Source organism: Trachypithecus francoisi, unplaced genomic scaffold (genome assembly GCF_009764315.1).
Source record: "Trachypithecus francoisi isolate TF-2019V2 unplaced genomic scaffold, Tfra_2.0 Lachesis_group5, whole genome shotgun sequence".
Classification (NCBI taxonomy): domain Eukaryota; kingdom Metazoa; phylum Chordata; class Mammalia; order Primates; family Cercopithecidae; genus Trachypithecus; species Trachypithecus francoisi.
This window is the reverse complement of record NW_022681470.1, coordinates 121,782,181-121,804,727: the sequence shown is the minus strand read 5'-3', so window position 1 is coordinate 121,804,727 and position 22,547 is coordinate 121,782,181. Positions and strand designations below refer to the sequence as shown.

Genomic DNA, 22,547 nt, shown 5'->3' with positions numbered 1-22,547 from the left:
TTCTGTTCAGCCAATTGTATTTGCATGTTTCCAATTATTCAGGTAACAAACAGTGGAATCACCTTGACATCTCCCTTTCTCTTATCCCCTGCATGTAATCACCAACAAATTCTGGCAGCTCTTTCTCTCAAATATTTCCAGAATCCAACCACTTCTCACCCTTCTACTGGCAACCAACCTGGATTACGCCATCTTCATCTAGATTTTTAGGACAACTGACCTCCATGTTTGCCCCATCCAGTCTATTCTCCACACAGTGTAACTGTTTACATTTCAAGTCATAGCATGTTTCGTCTCTGTTCAAAATTCCAATGGCTTCCCTAAAGCCTTTCCATGCACAAGGCCCTGTGTATCTGACCATCTGCCTCCTCTCTGACTTCATTTCACCTTTCTATTCTCTCAGCTCTTCCTTCAAGCTCTGTAGTTACTCTTCCATCTCTCTGGAGCACACTCCCTTTGAAACCCTCACGTCTCTTCATATCTCTGCTCAAATGACACTTTATCAGAGAGAACTTCCCTCAGCACACTGTGTGAAATAATGCCCCCTCCCCAGGCTTTCTCTGTATTATTTATCCTGCTGTTTACAGCCCCTATCCTGCTTTTCTCATCAAAAATATTTTTTCTTCATAAATATGTATACATAAATATATATATACACACACACATATACATCTGAAATATATACATATTTGTATTACACATTTATTAATGTAGGAGTTGACAAACTATGGCCCAGGACCAAATCTAGCCCTGGCCTGATTGTGTACAGACACAAGCTAAAAATGGTTTTTACATTATTAAAAAGGCTGTAAAAGAAAAAGGGGGAAAAGATAAATAAGCAACAGAAAGCATATGTGGACTGCAAAACCTAAAATATTTAGCATCTGGCCCCTTAGAGAAAAAGGTTGCCAGCTCCCGTATTGTCTCCCACTAGAATATAAACTCCTTGAGCTCAGGGACTTTGTTTTGGTCACTATAAGATCCCCAGCACATAGAAGAGTGCCTGGTTCAAAGTAGATGTTAAGTAAATATTTTTAAAAGAATAAATGAATAAAGACAATGAGTTTTTGTGTTTTTTGTTTGTTTGTTTGCTTGTTTTTTGAGACTGGGTCTCACTCTGTTGCCCAGGCTGGAGTGCAGTGGTGTGATCATGGCTCACTACAAGCTCGACCACTTGGGCTCAAACAATCCTCTCACCTCAGCCTCCCATGTAGGTGGGACCACAGGTGCATGACAAGCTGATTTTTTTTTAATATTTGTAGAGACTGAGGTCTCACTATGTTGCCCAGGCTCATCTCTAACTCCTGGGCTCAAGCAATCTTCCTGCCTCAGCTTCCCAAAGTGCTGGATTATAGGCGTGAGCCACTTCTCTTAGCCCAACACTGAGTCTTAGTGAGGTAAGGCCACTTGTCTAAGATCACATAGGAAGCTGGCAGATGAACCAGGATTCAAACCCAGGTCCACCTGATTCCACAGCTAGGTCCTGATGTCCAAGCACTGCTTGCAGCAATGATTTGAACCTTCTTGTTTTCTATCTTTGTAGACTGTCTCTAACAGGCAAATTAGGTAACTACCTGGTGGGACAGGGGATGAAAGAAGAAAGACATACAGTATGTTGCAGAAAACTTTTAAAAATTATATCATAACAAATTTACATCTAATATCAACCATAGTCAGTGTGCTTTCATATACGTCATCTCTTAGTGTCACCAAATATCTGTATAGGGTAATGAGCGTAATCTGTAATTATGCTCATTACACACATTACAAAACTGAGTTTCAGAGAGGTTAAGGGAACTGGCTTTCACAAGAAGTGAGTAGCAGAGACAGAATTGAATCCAGATTTATCACTTTTAGTGCAGAGCTTTCCCGTTTACCAAACTGGACCAACATATATCCCCACAGCTCTGCTGAAGGGTAAAAGTGCTGCCATGGATGTGGAGGAATTTTAATAAAATGGCAGTCACAGTTCAGACACTTCTAAGAAACCAGGTGGGACAGGGTTACTCCATTTCACTTAGAGGTCTGTGGTGTGCAAGAAAATCTGCTCAGTTATAAACGCCAATCTACCAACGGCCAGAGGCAGCAGCAAAGTAAGAACTTTGAAACTGAAGCAATGAGCAAGAGAGCTGTCAAGCTGACCACATCTTGGGCTTTTATTGGTGTGTCAATAGCACAGCATTTTTGAGCTGCCAGGCCCATGACTATCTTCAAAAAGGAAGCCAAGAAAACTGACAGTTCTCTTAGCTGACACGAATATCCACAGCTGTCACCTCCTGGACCAGCTGCTGAATCTAATCAGCCATCCTCTGAGGCAGCTGACTTTAGAGCCTTAGTGTATTTGGCTGAGAAACTATGTGTGTTACGTGGCTGCCAAGGGCCAGCCTTCTGCGTGATTGCCAGTGTATGTTTTTATAGAGTAGAGGTCACGATGCTGCCCCCTGGAGTTTATTTCAATCTGACACACAGCTGTATGCTGGCCAAGATACCAGCTCAGAATGCTTGCAACAGTCCAGTTTCAAATGTGAGTCTCTTTGTCGCTGTAAGTTCCTTACGATGTGTGCCCTTCCCCCCGCTCCCTCCCCAAGAAAAAGTAATCTCTATAAACAGCTGCAGTTGAAGTTACTGTACCAGATTTGGTTCATTTCTGCATCTCTTCACCCTACTCACTATAATATGGCCCAACTCTTAGGAAATTGAAATTAAATCAAAGTGTCATTTTCAATGTTAGAATATGCAAGAATTTTAAGTATTAAATGGCTATGATTATTAAATCACGTTAATAATTATAATGTTTTCTTCAAATAATGTATATGATGACTTGGATACGAAAAACTGGTGAACTACATAATAACTACAAATGTACCATTCCTTTCGGTCCAACTTTAAACTTATGTCTCTGTATTTTAAAAATCTCTTTTATTTGGGAGTAACATTAGTAATTGCAATGAAGAAAATGGAGCAAAGGTCAAATGTTTTACCTAATATGTTTCTTTGTCAACAAAAGAAAACTTGAAAATTGTTCAAAATCAGGCATTAGGTACCTTCTATAAAGTATCATGCTTGGTGTGATGCTAAGTGTGACATTATGCTCTTAGAATGTGTCTGGCTACTTACACACATATTCCAAGGACAGTTTATATATGGGGAAGATATATTTGAGAACTCTGCATTTGTACTATGTTAAGCAATAAAAAGTGTACCTTTTTGTTGTCAGGCTTGAGAAAGAAATCCAAGATCTTGAAAAAGCTGAATTGCAAATCTCAACAAAGGAAGAGGCCATTTTACAGAAACTAAAGTCAATTGAACGGACAACAGAAGACATTATAAGAGTGAGCATTAACCAATTTTAAAACTGTAATTCTCTCTCAAAATGAATCCACAAATACTATATAATTTTTCAAAGCATATCCACATTTAGATTCTATTTTTTAAACTGTATTAATCATGGAGAATTCTTTTCTCTTACAGTCTGTGAAAGTGGAAAGGGAAGAAAGAGCAGAAGGTATGTTTTTGAATAACTTATTTTATGTTAAACTAAGGTTTTTTGGTAATTTGAAATTGTTCCCGTTGTTGTAAATATATTCTAAATGTATTTTGAATTCATTAATTTTACAGAGTCAATTGAGGACATCTACGCTAATATCCCTGACCTTCCAAAGTCCTACATACCTTCTAGGTTAAGGAAGGAAATAAACGAAGAAAAAGAAGATGATGAACAAAATAGGAGAGGTATATGAAAAACCTTGTTGAAGGGCATGTTCTTAATTTCAGATTTTACCATGTCAAATATTCACAACTTGCTATGACAGATTATTCTTCCAGGTTAAGCAATGGTTCATTTTACAAAGTTCTGTGAGGTAGGTTAGTCACTGCATAGGTGATGATAATGGGGGTATATTAATAGCATATATTCCATGCATTTTATTCCCTAACAAACCAGACAGGGATAAGGAAGATAGAGGTCTGAAGGAGACAAGAAGCTCTTAAAAGCAAAGCTTCCCTGGTCAAAAAGTATTTCTCCTGATATATTCCATCCAATAGACATGCTTTGGGGGTTACGAAGATCTTTTTTGAAAATGAAAACATTCCTGCGGGAGGTTTAGGCATTATTTTCCTCCATGGGAGATTGACTTACATAAAATTGATGCTTTAAAGCTTCTGGAAGAATGAAGGTTTGCATTAGAGCAGAGAGGAAACCTTTGAATTTTAGAGTGGAAGGAAAAACTACTCTTTATTTGCAGATAGCAGTCATTTATTCATTCAACAAATATTTAGAGAATAGCTACTATGTGCCAGGTTCAGTTAGGCACGTAGTAGGTATTCACTAAATATATCATGGTAGAGAATGCAATACAGAGAGTAAAGCAGAGAAGCTGGACAGGGAGAGTGCAGATGAGAGGTGTTGCAGTTTTTCTTGGGTAGTCAAGGAAGGCCAAGAACCATGAGGCTATAGAGGAGGTAAGAAATACAAAAAGGGTTCAGAAAGAAAGGTGGGAGGACACAACAAAAGCAAGCTGTAATTTTGCACAGAATTCTGTACGCTTTACCTTTCCTATTGAAATTCCAGCCATAGGGATCTTACCGGGGTCATGAAGCAAATCTCATCTCCCCCAGTTCTCTCCAGTTCATTTGTCTCAGTGTAGATGATATTGCTCTATTTTTCAGTCCTTCCTCTACTTGAAAATGGGAGTGAAAATGAAAAGAAACATAAGACAGAAAGAGAAGTGTGTGATTCTAGCCTTCTCCCTCCCGTTTCCATCCCAGTTCTACATTTAAACAGCCTCTTCATTGTGAAAACTGTAGAACACACCTCTATAATTTCACCGGGCTGCTGGCCTGTACAACAAGGATGTAACTTTATAAAATATACTGTTCTGGGCACTTTGCCCACTGTGATGCACAGTGCAACATATTCTTCTTGACTAAAGAAGAGATTGATTCTGTCCATTGAGAAATGCAAAAGAAGGTACATCCATCTTGCTGAATTTATTAATAGGAAAGAGGATATCTTTCAGTTTCCCAATGAAATCCTTTCCTATTTGGAACCATCAGCTTATCTCCTCTAATCAGCTTCTCTTCTTCAACCCTTTCTGTTTTTCAGTAATAATTCCATACACCATTACATAAAAACCCATGTTATTCCAGTTAGTCATTATATCATTAATGAGTAAAATCAGAAATATAACAGACAACATCTCACATAAAAAAAATGAAGGGTATACGTCATATAAAAATAAACATTGTGAAAGCAGGTTAGTTTATAAAAGAAAAGTTAACTAAATCAAAGATCAAATTCGTTTCTTAACAGCTTTATATGCCATGGAAATTAAAGTTGAAAAAGACTTGAAGACTGGAGAAAGTACAGTTCTGTCTTCAATACCTCTGCCATCAGAAGACTTTAAAGGTACAGGAATAAAAGTTTATGATGATGGGCAAAAGTCAGTATATGCAGTAAGTTCTAATCACAGTGCAGCATACAATGGCACCGATGGCCTGGCACCAGTTGAAGTCGAGGAACTTCTAAGACAAGCTTCAGAGAGAAACTCTAAATCCCCAACAGAGTATCATGAGCCTGTATATGCCAATCCCTTTTACAGGCCTACAACCCCACAGAGAGAAACGGTGACCCCTGGACCAAACTTTCAAGAAAGGATAAAGATTAAAACTAATGGACTGGATATTGATGTAAATGAATCCATACACAATATGGACAATGGTCTTTCAGAGGAAAGGGAAAACAACTTCAATCATATCAGTCCCATTCGGCCAGTGCCTCATCCCCAATCAGTGATTCAACAAGCAGAAGAGATGCTTCACACCCCACAAAAGAGGCTGATGACTCCTTGGGAAGAATCGAATGTCGTGCGGGACAAAGATGCACCCTCCCCAAAGCCAAGGCTGAGCCCCAGAGAGACAATATTTGGAAAATCTGACCACCAGAATTCTTCACCCACTTGTCAGGAGGATGAGGAAGATGTGAGATATAATATCGTTCATTCCCTGCCTCCTGACATAAATGATACAGAACCGGTGACAATGATTTTCATGGGGTATCAGCAGGCAGAAGACAGTGAGGAAGACAAGAAGCTTCTGATAGGCTATGATGGGATCATCCATGCTGAGCTAGTTGTGATTGATGATGATGAGGAGGAGGAGGATGAAGGAGAAGCTGAGAAACCATCCTACCACCCCATAGCTCCCCACAGTCAGGTGTACCAGCCAGCCAAACCAACACCACTTCCTAGAAAAAGATCAGAAGCTAGTCCTCATGAAAACACAAATCATAAATCTCCCCACAAAAATTCCATATCTCTGAAGGAGCAAGAAGAAAGCTTAGGCAGCCCTGTCCACCATTCCCCATTTGATGTTCAGACAACTGGAGATGGGACTGAGGATCCATCCTTAACAGGTAATAAAAATGACAAGGCATGCCACTGCTGTTCAGTCATGTGACCAGCTTCTCTTGTGCTAACACAGTCTTGCTTTTGGCTTCTCTGACCACCTCATAAACTAAGACACACTGAGATTTTTTTATTAATGCTGATAGGGATTATTATCACTATAGTAAAGTGATTAAGTCACTTCAAAAGATAAAGAAAGTAAAAATAAATCATTGCCTTATTTGATATTGTATTGATGAACTTTAATAACTTGAATTTCATCTTCTATCATGGTATGGTGCTGCTTGTCAGTGTATTTGGGTCACTAATATGTTGGAGCATCAATAACATATCTTTTCCCACTAGAATCTTTTCACTACTTTATTTGTGCCTCACTGTGATTTAAACTTCTTATATAAGTTAACAAATTGCCTTAATTTTGCAAGAAAGTACAAGAAACAAATGTTATTTTCAGAGAATTTTATTGCCTTACTGTATCTTGTTTCTCCATATGTCTCTAGTTTCATTAATTTTATTTTCCTAATTTTTCTACATTTTAAAATAGAATGTTTATTTTATGTTTTCTATAACCTTTAACTTTGCATAGTCTTCCCCAACTTGGCATATTTATCTTTTCCATTTTCTATATATTAGCATTTCTCATTCTTCATAAAATTTTTATAGCTTTATAGCAAACCAGCTATTTTAGCCCTTGAGTGGAAAATAACTTTAACCACTTTTTTTCTACAAAAGTGATAGCTTCTCAATTTTAGATTCCTTGTTATTACTTAAATATTATATTCTAGTTATCATTTATAAAGAATAAATAAGAACCTGACAAAATCAGTTATAATAGCTGTACTTACCTTGGCTAAAGATGTAAATCAAATTACCCTGACATAAACTTTCTATATGCTTGCTAGGGATAGTAATTTTAAATGTCTCTAATGGAAGGATTCTCATTAAAAAGCAATAAACATTAAGTATGGCTAATTTCACAAGTTGAACTTGATAATTCTATGGAAGTGCGGTAGTACCTGCACAATTCAATAATATTTCTTCCTCTACAACCCATCAGTCCAATATTAGGTAGCTAATAATAGAGTAAAATGAACCTTCTCCCGTTCTTTTAAGTAGTTACAGTAGGTATCCCAATGATAAATTTCATTACCTGAAGAATTTCTAAGATTTGGAAAATATACATGTATATAACTTCCTCAATCAGAGTTGACTGATATGTCCCACAATGGAAAGCTGAAGATACTAAGTTTCTTTCCATCTTAAGAGCTTTGTTCACTGATCAAACTTTGCCATCTTAAACTCATTTTAAAAACAAAAAACACGGAAGACTTAGAAAAGAGGAACACGCTGTTTATGGTCAATAGCAGTGACATTATCTACTATAAAACCTCCCTTTTCTGAACTTGGATATTAGCCAGCTCCTCCTGAACACCCTTATTTCTTCTCCTCTAACCTTGTCAACACATTTACCCCATGGAAAATGACAGGAAGTGACTAACATTTCCAGACAACACTAATCATGCCCCTGAACAAAAATAATGAAAACAGGAAAACCTATTCCAGACAAAGTAACAATACAGAGTTCTGTATTATCAATCAAAGTATCTTATAAACAGAATGCTCCAAATTCCTCACCTTCCACCATGATATTGCTTTACGTTGCTGTTTTCCAATTCGGCATACAGACTACAGAGCTGATGTGTATTTTTTAAGTAGGTTTTAAAAATAAGTCAGTCACAGTGTCATATGCCCTCAGGTACCATCCATATACAAAGAATACATAACCACCTATGTCCTCCAATTTCACAAACACCAAATGGGTTGAGCTTCTCCCCATTACTCCCCAAAAATTGCTCATGATACTTGAAAACTCACCATTTAGGTCAATTCCTTTATTTATGGTATATATCCCCTATTTAATATAAATAGCCCCAGTAGGCATAATAGTTAAGAATTGTTCGTCTCTTTTCCCTTGGTATAAATATGGTTATCAATGCCTTATCTAAGAGCAATTTTAATTTGGAAAACTGCATGAAGAAGAAAGAAATGGGAAAAGGTGGAACCTGGAGATTCTAAAGACAAGATTTTGTTAGTCAACATTTTGAACCAAGTAAGACATGACAGAAAAATTCAGGCAACATTATGTCCATCTGCTTAATGTAAATATAACATGTTCGTAGGATAAAGCTCAATGCCAGACACTTCCACCATTGCATGGCCCCAGCCAGCTCTGCGTGGGAGCTCACTGCTACCCCTACCAATCAGTGGGTAGTAGCTGGCTTTCTTTGGTAGTCCTCACCAACCTATTCTTGTACTCCCAGCTCTATTCTGTCCTCTTAGAGATGTCAGTGGCATTCCAGGATGAAGTGGTAGGGACCTCAGCTCTGGGAGTTCACATGCTACTGCTGCTGATTGCCAACCTGCAACAGCCATTAGAGTCCAAGGGACACTGAGAGTAAGGAGACTTCTACCAAGTTCAGCCAGCTGAACCCATACATCTAAAATGCTATGGGAAGAAGAGGCAGGGATCAGAGAGGAGCAGAAAATAGAAGTAAAAAAGAGAACTGATGGCCCAGGGTTTTTAGCTGCTAAACCAGGTCTTCTATTGCCAACATGCTCTGGCCCCATGCATTTACTGGAACTCACACTGTCTACTTGACATAGGCTTGAAAAAAGGAGAGAAAAGAAAGCAGACTCTAGCAAACTTCTCTGAATGTCCACAGCACACAGGATGTGCCCAATTTATGGAATCTTACAGTGAGGAGTGACTATAAGAAAAAGCAATTTGCCCGTGACTTAACAGACACTCTTAAAAAGCCCCTCACTCCTACTCTCTTTGGTTGGTAGGGGCAAGGCAGAGATCCATAAAATCCAACAGTAGAAACTTCATAAAGCCTTGCTTTCTGCCTTCTATTCACCTTCTGCTATGTAATCACAGCCTCTCCCAGCAATCGAGACCTTCTTGCTACAGAGCACATTCTCTCAGCTCATCCTAAATTCTAGGGAATACTCTTGGCCCTGCCACTAGAAATGATCATCCCTTTTAAAGTTTCAGGGGAAATAATGCTCTTTAGCTTCATTGAAATGAAAATATTTCATAGAAGTGGAGTGACAATTAAAATAATCATGGTCTTGTTAAGAATTAGATCCCATCCCTTCTCATATTTGTGCAAAAAGTTTTCTTAGGCACGGGGTCATTTCCATGGTCAAAAGGTAACCAATATATGGCATAGAAATAAGAAAACATGTCTTCCATTTTATTTTTCATTAGACAAAATTGTCCAATCAGTTACATAGCTTGTTCTTGGGCCATTTTACACGTGAATGTGATATTAGATCATTAACATAATCTTTAGATCTGTGCCTTGAAAGCATCTCTCAACTTTTGGAACATGACTAAGGCAGCTATACACTGAAATCCTAAATAATAAGAATAGAATATCAGAATATTCATGCAGAATACCAGAAAAGTGTTATACATTCTATATCTACACTTTTTAAAAAATGCTTTCTACATTCAATATATTATTAGCAGAAGAATATATCCAAAAAGATGTATCTGCCATTTTAAAGCATGCTTATATCTTGACAAAGACATTTTATAATCACTCCAGCTTTTAATAACTGGTTCACATTGTTTCTTTCATTCATAAAGAAATTTGTTCTTGTTATTATATATCCAAAGGCCAGAGCTCCTTTGGGAAAGGAAGTTGAATGAGCTGAAAGCAAACACAATCATGAAATAGAGTTTAAGTGTAAACACCATTTTATTTTGGCAGTATATAGCTCAGAAATGTACATAAAATACAGTCATCAACCTACAGGAATCTGTATGTATGGCTAATAGGGAAACTGTGCACTAATCCTGTATTTGTTCCACTTGTACTGTGTTTGCTCTACTAATTTTTCTAACCTTTATAGAAATAGGTTCCTTCTAGTTCTGAACCTGCTTCTGCCCTAAGTTAACCATAGCTTATTATTTCTACTGTCTTTTTGTGCTACTAAATCAATGCTCACATTGTTGGATAAAACCATCTGAGGTATGTTCTAAACTTTCCTGCATTCTATGAATGGCCATTTAGAGTAAAAATTGAGGATTTTTTGTAACTGTCTTTTTTTTTTTCTTAATTTGCAGCTTTAAGGATGAGAATGGCAAAGCTGGGAAAAAAGGTGATCTAAGAGTTGTACCACCTATATAAACATCATTTGGAGAAGAAACTAAGAAGCATTTGCAAATTTCTCTTCTGGATATTTTATTTTTTCTGAAGTCCAAAATATTATCATTACAGTGTACCATATTAAGCCATGTGAATAAGTAGTAGTCATTATTTGTGAAAAAAATCCCAAAAAGCTGGGGAAAACAAACGTGTAACTTTTCCAGTTACTTGACATGATTCACTGGGGAAAAACCAGCATTTTTTATTCTATTGATACCAAAGCATTTCTAATAAGAGCTTGTTAAATTTAAAAATAAAGTTATTTAAAATATTCTGAGTGTAGTATATTAACTGGCATTGTAATTTTGATGATACAAAGATTGAAAGATAATAGGAAAGCATTGCACTTCATCACAGAAATATTCAACTCGGACAAATAAACGTGTCATCCTGAATTAATAATGCCTTAATAAAAGTACATCCTCCTGCTAAGTATCACTTCAGTTGGTTTGGTAGAGACTTCAAACCCTTGCCCATATCCAAAAGGTGCATCCCATAATGATCCTCAGATGTGGGGACTGGGTTTGGATTGTCTGGCCAGTGCACAGATGATAACTAGCACATTTATTCTTCTTAAATTATCATCCTTTCTTTCACTCAGTTCAATGTGAACCCTGTGGTACAATGACCAATTATGACCTCAGGGTGTTGGATAGAGGATGTCCCATACCTTCAAAGAGCACAAATGTGGTCTAATATTTCACTGATTCTTGTGAACAAGTTATACAGGGGTGGCCAATCTTTTGACTTCCCTGGCCACATTGGAAGAAGAATTGTCTGAGCCACACATAAAATACACTAACACTAACAATAGCTGATGATCTAAAAAAAATGCACAATAACTCTTACACTGTTTTAATAAAGTTTATGAATTTGTGTTGGGATGCATTCAAAGCCATCCTGGGCCACGTGCGGCCCACAGGCAGCAGGTTGGACAAGCTTGAGTTAGAATCTTAATATTAAAACTAATAAGAATGTTTATGGCATATTACTCCTAAGTATTCTTGCCAAGATATTCAATCCTAATTTGAAGCAGAGTACTCCTATGACAATAAATTCTTTCCTACCCTGCCTTATTATATGTCCCTCCTTCCAACCCCCTCAAGATCCACTCCTACACACCTTCCCCTGAATCATGCCAGTATATATTACCCAGTTCTTCCAAGTCTTCCCATGAAAGTCTGTTTCCTCCCAGGACAGAAACTGAATTTCCCTGCCAGGACTATGTATAATCAGACTTTATCTTAATCATTGGTCTGAAGGTAATGAGAGGTCAGAGAAGCAGATGATGCTTAGGAGGACAAGTATTAACCTGCAAAGCCTCCCCTCCAGCTGAGTGGTTTTGCAAGGGGCAGCTCTTCTCTAGTGGGAGAGAGCTACTTCTGGTGGCCTGAAATGTTCTGGGAAACCTGGAGGTTCAAATTTTTGAAGTAAAGTACTTTCAACAAATACCCCTATTCCAGATCCAGGGACTCCTTCCCTTTCACAGCTCTGAGTTTAGCATATGTGACCTCTCAAACCTGCACGTTCCTTTGTTGCCTCGCCACCCTTAGGATTGAAGGAATAACCCTTAGGATTATTTTCACACAGTTTGCCTTCTGTCTACAACAGACATAGGTCTCTTTAAACATTGCCATGATGCCTGCCTGGCTCTCTGGAATGCCCCGAAATAGTTCGCTGGTCTGAGCCTAATTCTTTTTCTTCAAAGTTTCTAAGGCAATTATCAAAAAGCAGCCAACTTCACAGCACATGTCAGTACATGACAATACTTTTGCCCCGTACTAGTCAAGTGCAGAGCTGCTTTATAACCTACCTCTCCCCTTTTCACCTGTACCTCATCTCAATCCAGTACAAGGGAGAGTCTTAGTAACTATAATAGTACAGAGACTGTACTATAATAGTACAAGGTACTGCCTTCTGTTCACCTTCTGCTATGTAACTACAGCCTTTCCCAGCAATCGAGCCCTGCTTAGCAGGTATTTTGTACCTGAGAACAAACCGTGGGTTATAATCCAACACAATTGCTGCTCAAATTGGTCCAGCTTTGGCTGTTGACAGCTCATTCAGTTGGCTCCTGTGCCCCTTTGACGTGTCCCTATAAGTGATTTTGCTTTGTTTTTTCCTTACTTTCTGGCACTACAAGATGACCCAGTCTCACCTTCTTAGTAACTATAATAATACAGACAGTCAAAGGTTGTTACCATTAACTTATCACAGTCTTCTTTGCTGTCTGACCAGTGAGAGGACAGTCCAGTTCCAGAGTCCCATTCAGAGCATCTGCTGTGTAGAGCCACTCTTGGTTCCAACAAGAAGTACAGCCTGAAATTAGGACTTGGGTACAGTAGTTTGAGAAGTGATCCCAGGAGCAGGAAGAAAATCACAGAAAAGAATGGGAAATGTAATTTGATGTAATAAAAGTCAATGCTTTAGGCACTGGAGACTGAATTTTACCATAATCTGAAAGAGAGTGTACAGAAAGCAGCTAACATTATCTGTCTGAAAGAAAAAACTAGGGCATTTATCCACCAGCTCAGGTCCCCCATTGAATGAGGGAGCATAAATTCCCCCACACTTCTGGATTGCACTTTCATGAGAGTCACACAGGTTCCCATAGTGCCCAGAGTGGAAAGAAACACAGAGCATGCCTCTGGAAGGATGGTAAGTCTGAACTTACTCAGAACTGTCCACTGCAGCTATGGTGCTGCAAAAATGGACCACGGGGAAATGGCACAGGCACCAACAGTGTCTGCCCCACTAGCTGGACAACCCTGGGCAACAAACAACTTACCTGAGCCTGTATCCTTATCTATAAAATGAGGCACATGTCACATGTCTAACACAGTCATTTGAGGACTCAATTTGTCAGTGAATTAAAAAACCACGTGTCCTGCCCATCATCAAGACTGGCTGAGGTGTCACACATGAAGGTAGACACCATACACCTTCGTCATTTCATATCTTGATGTTTTGTATGTTTAGCACTCATTTTAGGTCAATAGGACATTTCAAGTTAAGTGGAATAGAAGTAACTGAAGGAAAAGTTTGGGAAAGGGTAAGTGAAATAAAAGTTCAGGGTATTTTTTTCCCAGAGACATTCAGTTGGTTCAGCTCTATTTGTTGAAACACTATTATTTTTCACACTGAATTACCTAGACACCTTTGCTAATGAGTTGGTCTTAGAAGTGAGAGTCTACATATGGATTCTCTGCTCTGTTCCATTCATCTGCATGTCTCTCATGAAAATTGCACACTTTTTTTTTTTTTTTTGAGACGAAGTCTTGCTCTGTCACCCTGGCTGGAGTACAGTGGCGCGATCTCAGCTCACTGCAAGCTCCACCTCCCGGGTTCACGCCATTCTCCTGCCTCAGCCTCCCGACTAGCTGGGACTACAGGCGCCCGCCACCACGCCTGTATTTTTAGTAGAGACGGGGTTTCACTGTGTTAGCCAGGATGGTCTCGATCTCCTGACCTCGTGATCTGCCCGCCTCGGCCTCCCAAAGTGCTGGGATTACAGGCGTGAGCCACCATGCCTGGCCACACTTTATTTATAGTGGCTAATATTGTAGTTTTGTAATAAATATTGGAATCAAGTCGGGTTAGGTCCTCCCATCTTATCTTGTTTTTTTAATACACTTTAAAAACAGTTTTAGATCAACAGAAAAATTTAGAAGACAGCACAAAATTACCACATACCCTGTACTCAGATTTTCCTATTTTAATCTCTTACATTAGCATTGTACACCTGTTACAATTAATAAACCAGTAGTGACATACTATAATTCACTAAAGTCTCAAACTTTATTCAGATTCCCTTAGTCTTTAGCTAATGTCCTTTCTCTGTTCCAAAATCCCAAATAGAAAACCATGGTACTTTTAGTTGTCATGTCTCCTTTCACTCTGCTTGGCTGTGGCTCTTTTTCAGATTTTCCTTGTATTTGAATGACCTTGATAGTTCTGAAAATTACTGAGTAGGTATTTTTCACTGGGTTACAAACTATGGGTTATAATCCAACACAATTTGCTGCTCAAATTGGTCCAGCTTTGGCTGTTGACAGCTCATTCAGTTGGCTCCTGTGCCCCTTTGACATATCCCTGTAAGTGATTTTGCTTTGTTTTTTCCTTTCTTTCTGGCACTACAAGATGACCCAGTCTCATCCTATGTATTTCTTACCCCAGTTCTAGAATCAGCAACTTATCCAAGAGTTTCTGTTGCTTTTATTGGAGAATGGTATAGAAAACAAAATCTGGGCACTAGGCATGCTATTGCTACTTTGTCTTTTTAAATATTGTCTTGACCATTTACAGTTCTTTGTCTTTCCATGTGAATTTTAGAATCAGTCTGTAAACCCCTTCAAATGAGGCTGCTAGGATTTTGATTGGAATTAAATTTATAGATCAATTTGGAGAGAATTTTCATTCTAATATTGTTTGCCAATCCATGACCCCAAGAAACCAAAGGGCAAGATATCTACCTACACCTTCTTTGTGCAGATGTGCAGAGAAGAACTTAAGAAGAAAAACCCAGTGGTCCCTGCCAAGTTTGCAGAATTTTCCAAGAAGTGCTCTGAGAGGTGGAAGACAATGTCTGGGAAAGAGAAGTCTAAATTTGATGAAATGGCAAAGATGGATAAATTACACTATGATCGGGAAATGAAGGATTACGTACCAGCTAAAGGAGGCAAGAAGAAGGATCCTAATGCCCACAAAAGGCCACCATCTGGATTCCTCCTGTTTGGTTCAGAATTCTGCCCCAAGGTCAAATTCATAAAGCCTAGCATCTCTATTGGAGATGTGTCAACAAAGTTGGACGAGATGTGGAATAATTTAAATGACAGTGTAAAGCAGCTTTACCTCACTGTATTAGTCCAGTCTCGCGCTGCTATGAAGAAAAACCTGAGACTGGGTAATTTATAAAGGAAGGAGGTTTAATTGACTCACAGTTCCGCATTGCTGGGGAGGCCTCAGGAAGGCAGAAGGGAAGGAAAAACAAGCATCTTCTTCACAGGGTGGCAGGTTGGAGTGAGTGCCAATAGGGGAAATGTCGGACACTTATAAAACCACCAGATCTCGTGAGAACTCACTATCACAAGAACAGCGTGGGGAAAACCGCCCCCGTGATCCAATTACCTCCACCTGGTCCTGCTCTCGACAGGTGGGGATTATCAGGATTACAATTCCAGGTGAGATTTGGTTGGGGTCACAGAGCCAAACCGTATCAATCAGCAAGGCAGCAAAGCTGAAGGAGAAGTGTGAGAAGGATGTTGCTGACTGTAAGTCTAGAAAGTTTGATGCTGCAAAGGATCCTGCTAAAGTTGCCTGAAAAAAAGGTGGAAGAGGAAGATGAAGAAGACGAGGAAGAAGTAGAGGAGAAGGATGAATTTTAAACAACTGTTTATCTATTTAAAAAATGCGTTTCTATAATGACTTTGTATCCTACAACTCTGATAAGTTCAATTGATTTTAGCACTTGTTTTATATATATATTCCTTAGGATTTTCTACTTAATGATCAGGTTGTCGGCAATAAAAACAACTTTACTTCTTCCCTAATCTTATGACTTTTATTTCATTTCATTGCTTTATTGCACTAAGGCTTTCAGTACAATGTTACATATAAATGCAGAGAGCAGGCATCCTTTGCCTTGTTCTGATTTTTCAGAGGGGAAGTATTATCTTTCACCACTGAATATAATTTCAGCTGTAGGTTTTTCCTGGATGCTATTTATTATATTGAGGAAGTTTCCACTTCTAGTTTGCTAAGTTTTTACCAGGAACGTGTTTTGAATTTTGTCAAATGCTGTCTCTGTGTTTATTGAGATCATCAAATGGGTTTTCTCCTTTTATCTCTAATCTGGTGAATTTCATTGACAAATTTTTCAGATGTTGTGCCAACAGTGCATTCTTTGCATAAATCTCATTTGGCCTTGATGTTTTACTCTTTGTGTAAGTTACAGAATTTAATTTACTAATATTTCTGTAAGTGCTTTCTTTAATTACAGATTTTCAGTTTATGCTCACAGGGAATATAGTCTGTAGTTTCCTTTTCATGTGATGTTTTTGTCTGGTTTTAGTATCAGACAAATATTGTATTTATGAGGGTAATACAAGCCTCATAAAATTAGTTGGGTAATGTTCCCTACTGCTCTATTTTCCAAAAAAGTCTGTGTACTCTCAATGTTAGTTCTTCCTCAAATGTTTGCTGGAATTCATCAGTGAAGCCATTTGGACCTGGAGTTTTCTTTCTGGGAAGATTTTTTGGTTACAAATACAATTTTTTAATTTTTATTTTTAATTGTGGTAAAAATACATTAAGATAAAATTTACCATCCTAACCATTTTTAAGTGTACAATTCGGTGGTGTTAAGAAAATTCACATTGTTATGCAACAGAGCCCTAGAACTTTTTCCTCTAGCAGCAATGAAACTGTATACCCACTGAACATCATCTCCCCATTTCTCCTTTCCCAACCCTGGCAACCACCATTCTACTTTCTGTTTCTATGAGTTTGACTACTTTCAATACCTCATCTAAGTGGAACCATACAGTATTTTTCTTTTTGTGATGCCTTATTTCACTTAGTATCATGCTGTCCAGGTTCACTCTTGTTATTGCATGTGACAGGATTTCCTTATTTTTTAAGGCTGAATAATATTCTATGGTATGTTTATACCACATTTTCTTCATCCCTACATGGGCATTTGAGTTGGTTCTGCCTCTCGGCTCTTGTGAATAATGCTGCAATGAACATGATGTGCAAATATCTCACAGAGATCTCACTTTCAATGCTTTTGGGTATATACCCAGAAGTAGAATTGCTGGATCATATGGTAATTCTATTTTTAATTTTTTTGGGGAACATCCATACTCTTTTCTGTAACCATTGTTCCATTATATATTCCAACCAACAATGCACAAGGGTTGCAATGTCTCCACATCCTCACCCAACACTTGTTATTTTCTGGGGTTTTTTTTATAGTAGCCATTTTCATGGATATGAGGTGATATCTCATTGTGGTTTTGATTTGCATTTCTCAATTATTAACGGTATTAAACATCTTTTCATACACTTGTCAGCCATATTTATATCTTTTGTTGGAGAAATATCTATTCAAGTCCTTTGCCCATTTTTAAATTTGGTTATTTGGTTTGTTGTTGTTGAGTTGCAGGAATTCCTTATATATTCTGCATATTAACACCTTATCAGATATAAGATTTGCAATTATTTTCTGCTATTCTGTGGCAGAAATTTTCACTCTATTTCTTTTGATGTACAGGAGTTTCAAGATTTGATGTAGTCCCATTTGTCTATTTTTGCTTTGTTGCCTATGCCTTTTGTTGTCATATCCAAGAAATTTTATGACTAAATCCAATGTCATGAGCTTTTTCCCCATGTTTTCTTCTAGGAGTAGTTTTAGGTCTTCAGCTTAGGCCTTTCATCAATTTTGAATTAATTTTTGTATATAATGTAAGATAAGGGGCTCACTTCATTGTTTTGTATATGGATATTCAGTTTTCTCAACACCATTTGTTGAAGAGACTGTCCATTCCCCATTGAGTGATCCTGACACCCTCATCAAAGATCATTTGACCATAGACAAGAGGGCTTATTTCAGGGCTGTCTGTTCCATTCACTGATCTATATGTCTGTTTTTATGCTAGTACCATACTATTTTGATTATTGTAGCTTTGTAATATGTATGTAATTCAAAAATCATAGAGGGTATAGTATAGAAAATTGTATTTTTTGATAAAAATGCAGATATTCCTCACTAAAAATATATTCTCTTTCTGTGTTAATTCTTCCAGCATAGAAATCTTTAAATGACTATTATATAAGATAACTCATACCTTAGAGGTAAAGGTAGTATATATTTATGCAAATTCTCTGCATCCTTCCCAACACTTATTACCTTTTTTTATTACAGCCATTCTAGTGGGGATATAGTAGTATCTCAGTGTGGTTCTGATTTGCATATCTCTAATGAGATATGTTCAGCACCGTTTCATGTTGAGCATCATTTCATGAATTTATTGTCCATTTGTAAATCTTTAAGAAATGTCTGTTCAAATAATTTACCAATTTTTAGTTGGATTGTCTTCTGAGTTGTTAAAATTCTTTATATATTTGATACTAGTCTCTTACATGATTTACAAATATGAATACATTCTCCCAGTCTGTGGGCCTGTCTTCACATTCTTCATGCTGTCATTTGAAGCACATAAGTATCTATTTATAGCACAGTCCAATATATCAGTTTTTTTCCTTTTATCCCTGTGCTTTTTGTACTATATCTAAGAAATCAATGCTTAACCCAAGGTCACAAAGGTTTAGTCCTGTGTTTTCCCCTAAGAGTTTTATAGCTTGGCCCTTACGTTGAGGCCAAAGATCAATTTTGCATGATTTTTTTGTTTATAGTGTGAGGTGGGGGTGGAGGTCTAAATTTATCCTTTTGTATATGATATCCAGTGTCAGGCACTATTTGTTGACAAAGCCAGTCTTTAACCCGTTGAACTCCCTTGGCACCCTGCCAAAAATAAATTGATTACAAATCTAAAGTTTTGCTTCCAAGTTCATAATTCTATTTGACTAATTTATGTCTCTCGTTATGCCAATATCATGCTGCCTTGATTACTATCGCTTTGTAGGTTTTGACACTGGGAAGTGTTATGTTCTTCAACTGTCATGTTTCAAGATTGTTCTGCCTATTCTGGGTCTTTTGCATTTCCATAGGAAGTTTAGAGTCAGATCTCAATTTGTTGCAAAAAAGCCAGCTAGCACTTTGACAGTGATTGTGCTGAATCTGTAGAACAATTTCAGAAGTATTGCCATATTGATACTAGTATGTCTTCCTGATCCATGAACATGCGATATATTTCCATTTCATTCAATCTATGGTTTCAACAATGTTTTGTAGTTTTCAGTGTACCACTTTTGTGTTTCTCTTTTTATTCATATTTTAATCTTTTATTTTACTGATTTGTATTTAATTGTATTCTCCTAATTTCACTTTCAGGTTTTTCATTGCTAATGTTTGGAAATGCTGTTGATTTTCATATATTGATTTTGTATCCTGAAATCTTACTAAACTCATTTATCACTTCTAGTAGTTTAGTGAATTCCTTAGGATTTTCTATTTATGATTATGTTATCTGTTTTTTTTAAAAAAAGTGACAGTTTTACTTCTTCCTTTCCAATCTGAATGCCTTTTGTTTCTGTTCCTTGCCTTATTGCCCTTGCTAGAACCTCCAATACAATATTGATGCAAAGTGATGAGAACAGACATACACTTGTCCTGTTCCTGATCACAGGGGCAAAGTGTTCAGTCATTCACCATTAAGTGATATCAGTTGTAGGTTTTCCTTAGATGCTTTTTATTAGGCTTCACACGTGTTCAAGGGTCAACCAGAGAGAGATGTGGGCAAACAGGATTGGGGATCCCCTCTCTAGCATTTTCCTTTTCAGGATCACCCACCGACTCCAGCAGTTTCAGCTGCCCCAGCCATCAGTCCTCTGATTTGCTATGCCAGAGAAACTGCAGTTTTTCCACTGGATCCTCTGTCACCTAGCAGTCTACTGACTACAACTGCCCTGAAGCTAAAATGTAGAAACAGAGCTCATGACAAATAATTTTCCTCCTCTGCATGTGGACTCCTCACCAGGAACCCTCCTAGAGTTGTTAAAATTCTTTCTATATTCGATACTAGTCTCTTATGTGATTTGCAAATACAAATACATTCTCCTAGTCTGTGGGCTGTCTTCATATTCTTGACGCTGTCATTTGAAGCACATAAGTATTTAAAGCATAGTCCAATATATCAGTTTTTTTTTTTTCTTTTATCCCTGTGCTTTTTGTACTATATCTAAGAAATCAATGCTTAACCCAAGGTCACAGAGATTTAGTCCTGTGTTCACCCTCTGAGGCCCTCAGGCAGCTGCTTTCTGAAGTTTACACTGGTTTTCTGAAGAAGGGTTGATTTGGTAGGCTCTTACTCAGACATTACTTGCAGTGCAAGTCAGATATTTAAAATGTGTGATTTCAGGAAATTCTTATCCCAAGAGTTTGATTAATATACATCAATGTCTAATTGAAAAATCCAAAAGTGTGTTTAGGTCTTCAGAGAAAACACAGAGCACAGTACAATTTCTTTCACATGTGAATAAGATATCACATGAAAAAGATACACTTCTTAGCATGTGCTCTAGGAACCTCCTCTCTCCTAAAACAGAGGTATATGACCAGGCATAATATACAATTACATTAACTTCTTTGACAACAAAATAATACATTAAACAGTTACCGAGTTTATGGCCAGCAAAACCTCCAGATTTTTTCTACCCAAAGGTATAATCCAAGAGCAGAAACAAGATAATCTTTTTACTGAGATGGAATTCACATAACATGAAACTATTTTAAAGTGGAGACTCAGTGGCATTTCTTATATTCACAATGTTGTGCAACTACCACCTCTATCTAGTTCCAAGACATTTCATCACCCCAAAAGAAAACCTTATACTCATTAAGCAATTACTTTCTATTCCCTTCTTGTCCCACACCCAGCCCCTGGTAACCGTCAATCTGTCTTCTCTCTATTGACTTACCTATTCTGGATATTTTATATAAATGTAATCATAAAATGTAAATTTTGTGTCTGACTTCTTTTACTTAACATAACGTTTTGGAGGTTCACCCACATTATAGCATGTATCAGCACTCTGTTCCTTTTTATGGCTGAATAATGTTCCATTGTATTTGCATACCACAATTTATCTGTTCATCAGTCAATGGACATGTGGGCTGTTTCCATCATTTGGTTACTGTGAATAGCACTGCCTGAACATTAGTTTTTTTTCCCACATTTTTTATTGTGGCAAAAAAATGCATAATAATGGTAAATTTTATTAAAGTACAGTTCAGTACATTATGTATATTCACAGTGTTGTCCAACCATCACTACTATCCATCTCTAAAACTTTTTATCTTCCCTAACAAACTTTGTGCCCATTAAATGCTAACCTCAGCTGGGCGCGTTGGTTCACACCTGTAATCCCAGCACTTTGGGAGGCCGAGGCAGGCAGATCACTTGAGGTCAGGAGTTCAAGACCACCTGGTCAACATGGTGAAACCCCATCTCTACTAAAAATACAAAAATTAGCCAGGCGTGGTGGCGCATGCCTGTAATCCCAGCTACTCAGGAAGCAGAGGCAAGAGGATTGCTCAAACCCAGGAGGCAGAAGTTGCAGGGAGCAGAGCCCACAGTAAGTTTGTCAAACAGGTCAAAGTTGTCTGCAGCTCCACTTAGCCTAGAATCCAGTCATACCACTGCATTCCAGCCTGGGCGACAGAGTGAGACTCCATCTCAAAAAAGAAAAAAAAGAAAACGCTAACCTCCCATTTCCTTTCTCCCACCAGCTCCTGGTACCCACCATTGTACTTTCTGTCTCTGTAAATCTGACTACTTTAGGCACCTCATATAAGTGGAATCATATTAATACAATAATCATCCTATGGTTTATTTCATTCAGCATAATGTTTTCAAGATGAACATTAAATATTTTTTATAAAAAGTACACATTTTACATGCAAAATTTATTAAGTTTAACACTGCAATCAAATGGCAAAGGCATCATCAAAAACATGTACGAAGCAAGCACCTTTTGCTAGCATCACTTCATTGGATCCTCACAGCTGTTCTGTGAGATGGGCTTTCCAGATGAAAGAATTGAGCCTGGAGAAGATAAGTGACTTACCCAAAGACATGCAGCTTGTAAACCAACAAGCAAACATGCATTTTCAGGTCTCCTAATTTCCAGTCCTTTTTAATTTACAGGATCAGCTGCCTCCCATCCCATATATCAGGATGGTCAAAACAAAAAGATACTGATGTTGGACAGCAAGTAAGGGAAGGAGCTAGAACTTGATAAACTA

General features: G+C 37.8%; 1 protein-coding gene and 1 pseudogene across 1 annotated transcript in view; both read left to right on the top strand.

Annotated features, from left to right (window-relative positions):
- Positions 1 to 10,895, top strand: part of PALMD (palmdelphin) — a 47,787-nt gene extending 36,892 nt beyond the window's left edge. The window contains exons 4-8 of the mRNA XM_033196302.1: positions 3,218 to 3,332; positions 3,472 to 3,505; positions 3,619 to 3,732; positions 5,312 to 6,412; positions 10,540 to 10,895. Coding sequence (XP_033052193.1) covers positions 3,218 to 3,332; positions 3,472 to 3,505; positions 3,619 to 3,732; positions 5,312 to 6,412; positions 10,540 to 10,583 — 1,408 coding nt within the window. The 3' untranslated portion in view covers positions 10,584 to 10,895. The remainder of the gene's footprint in view (positions 1 to 3,217; positions 3,333 to 3,471; positions 3,506 to 3,618; positions 3,733 to 5,311; positions 6,413 to 10,539) is intronic.
- A 4,154-nt stretch (positions 10,896 to 15,049) lies between these two features.
- LOC117074166 lies at positions 15,050 to 16,159 on the top strand (annotated as a pseudogene).
- Positions 16,160 to 22,547: the final 6,388 nt, after the last annotated feature.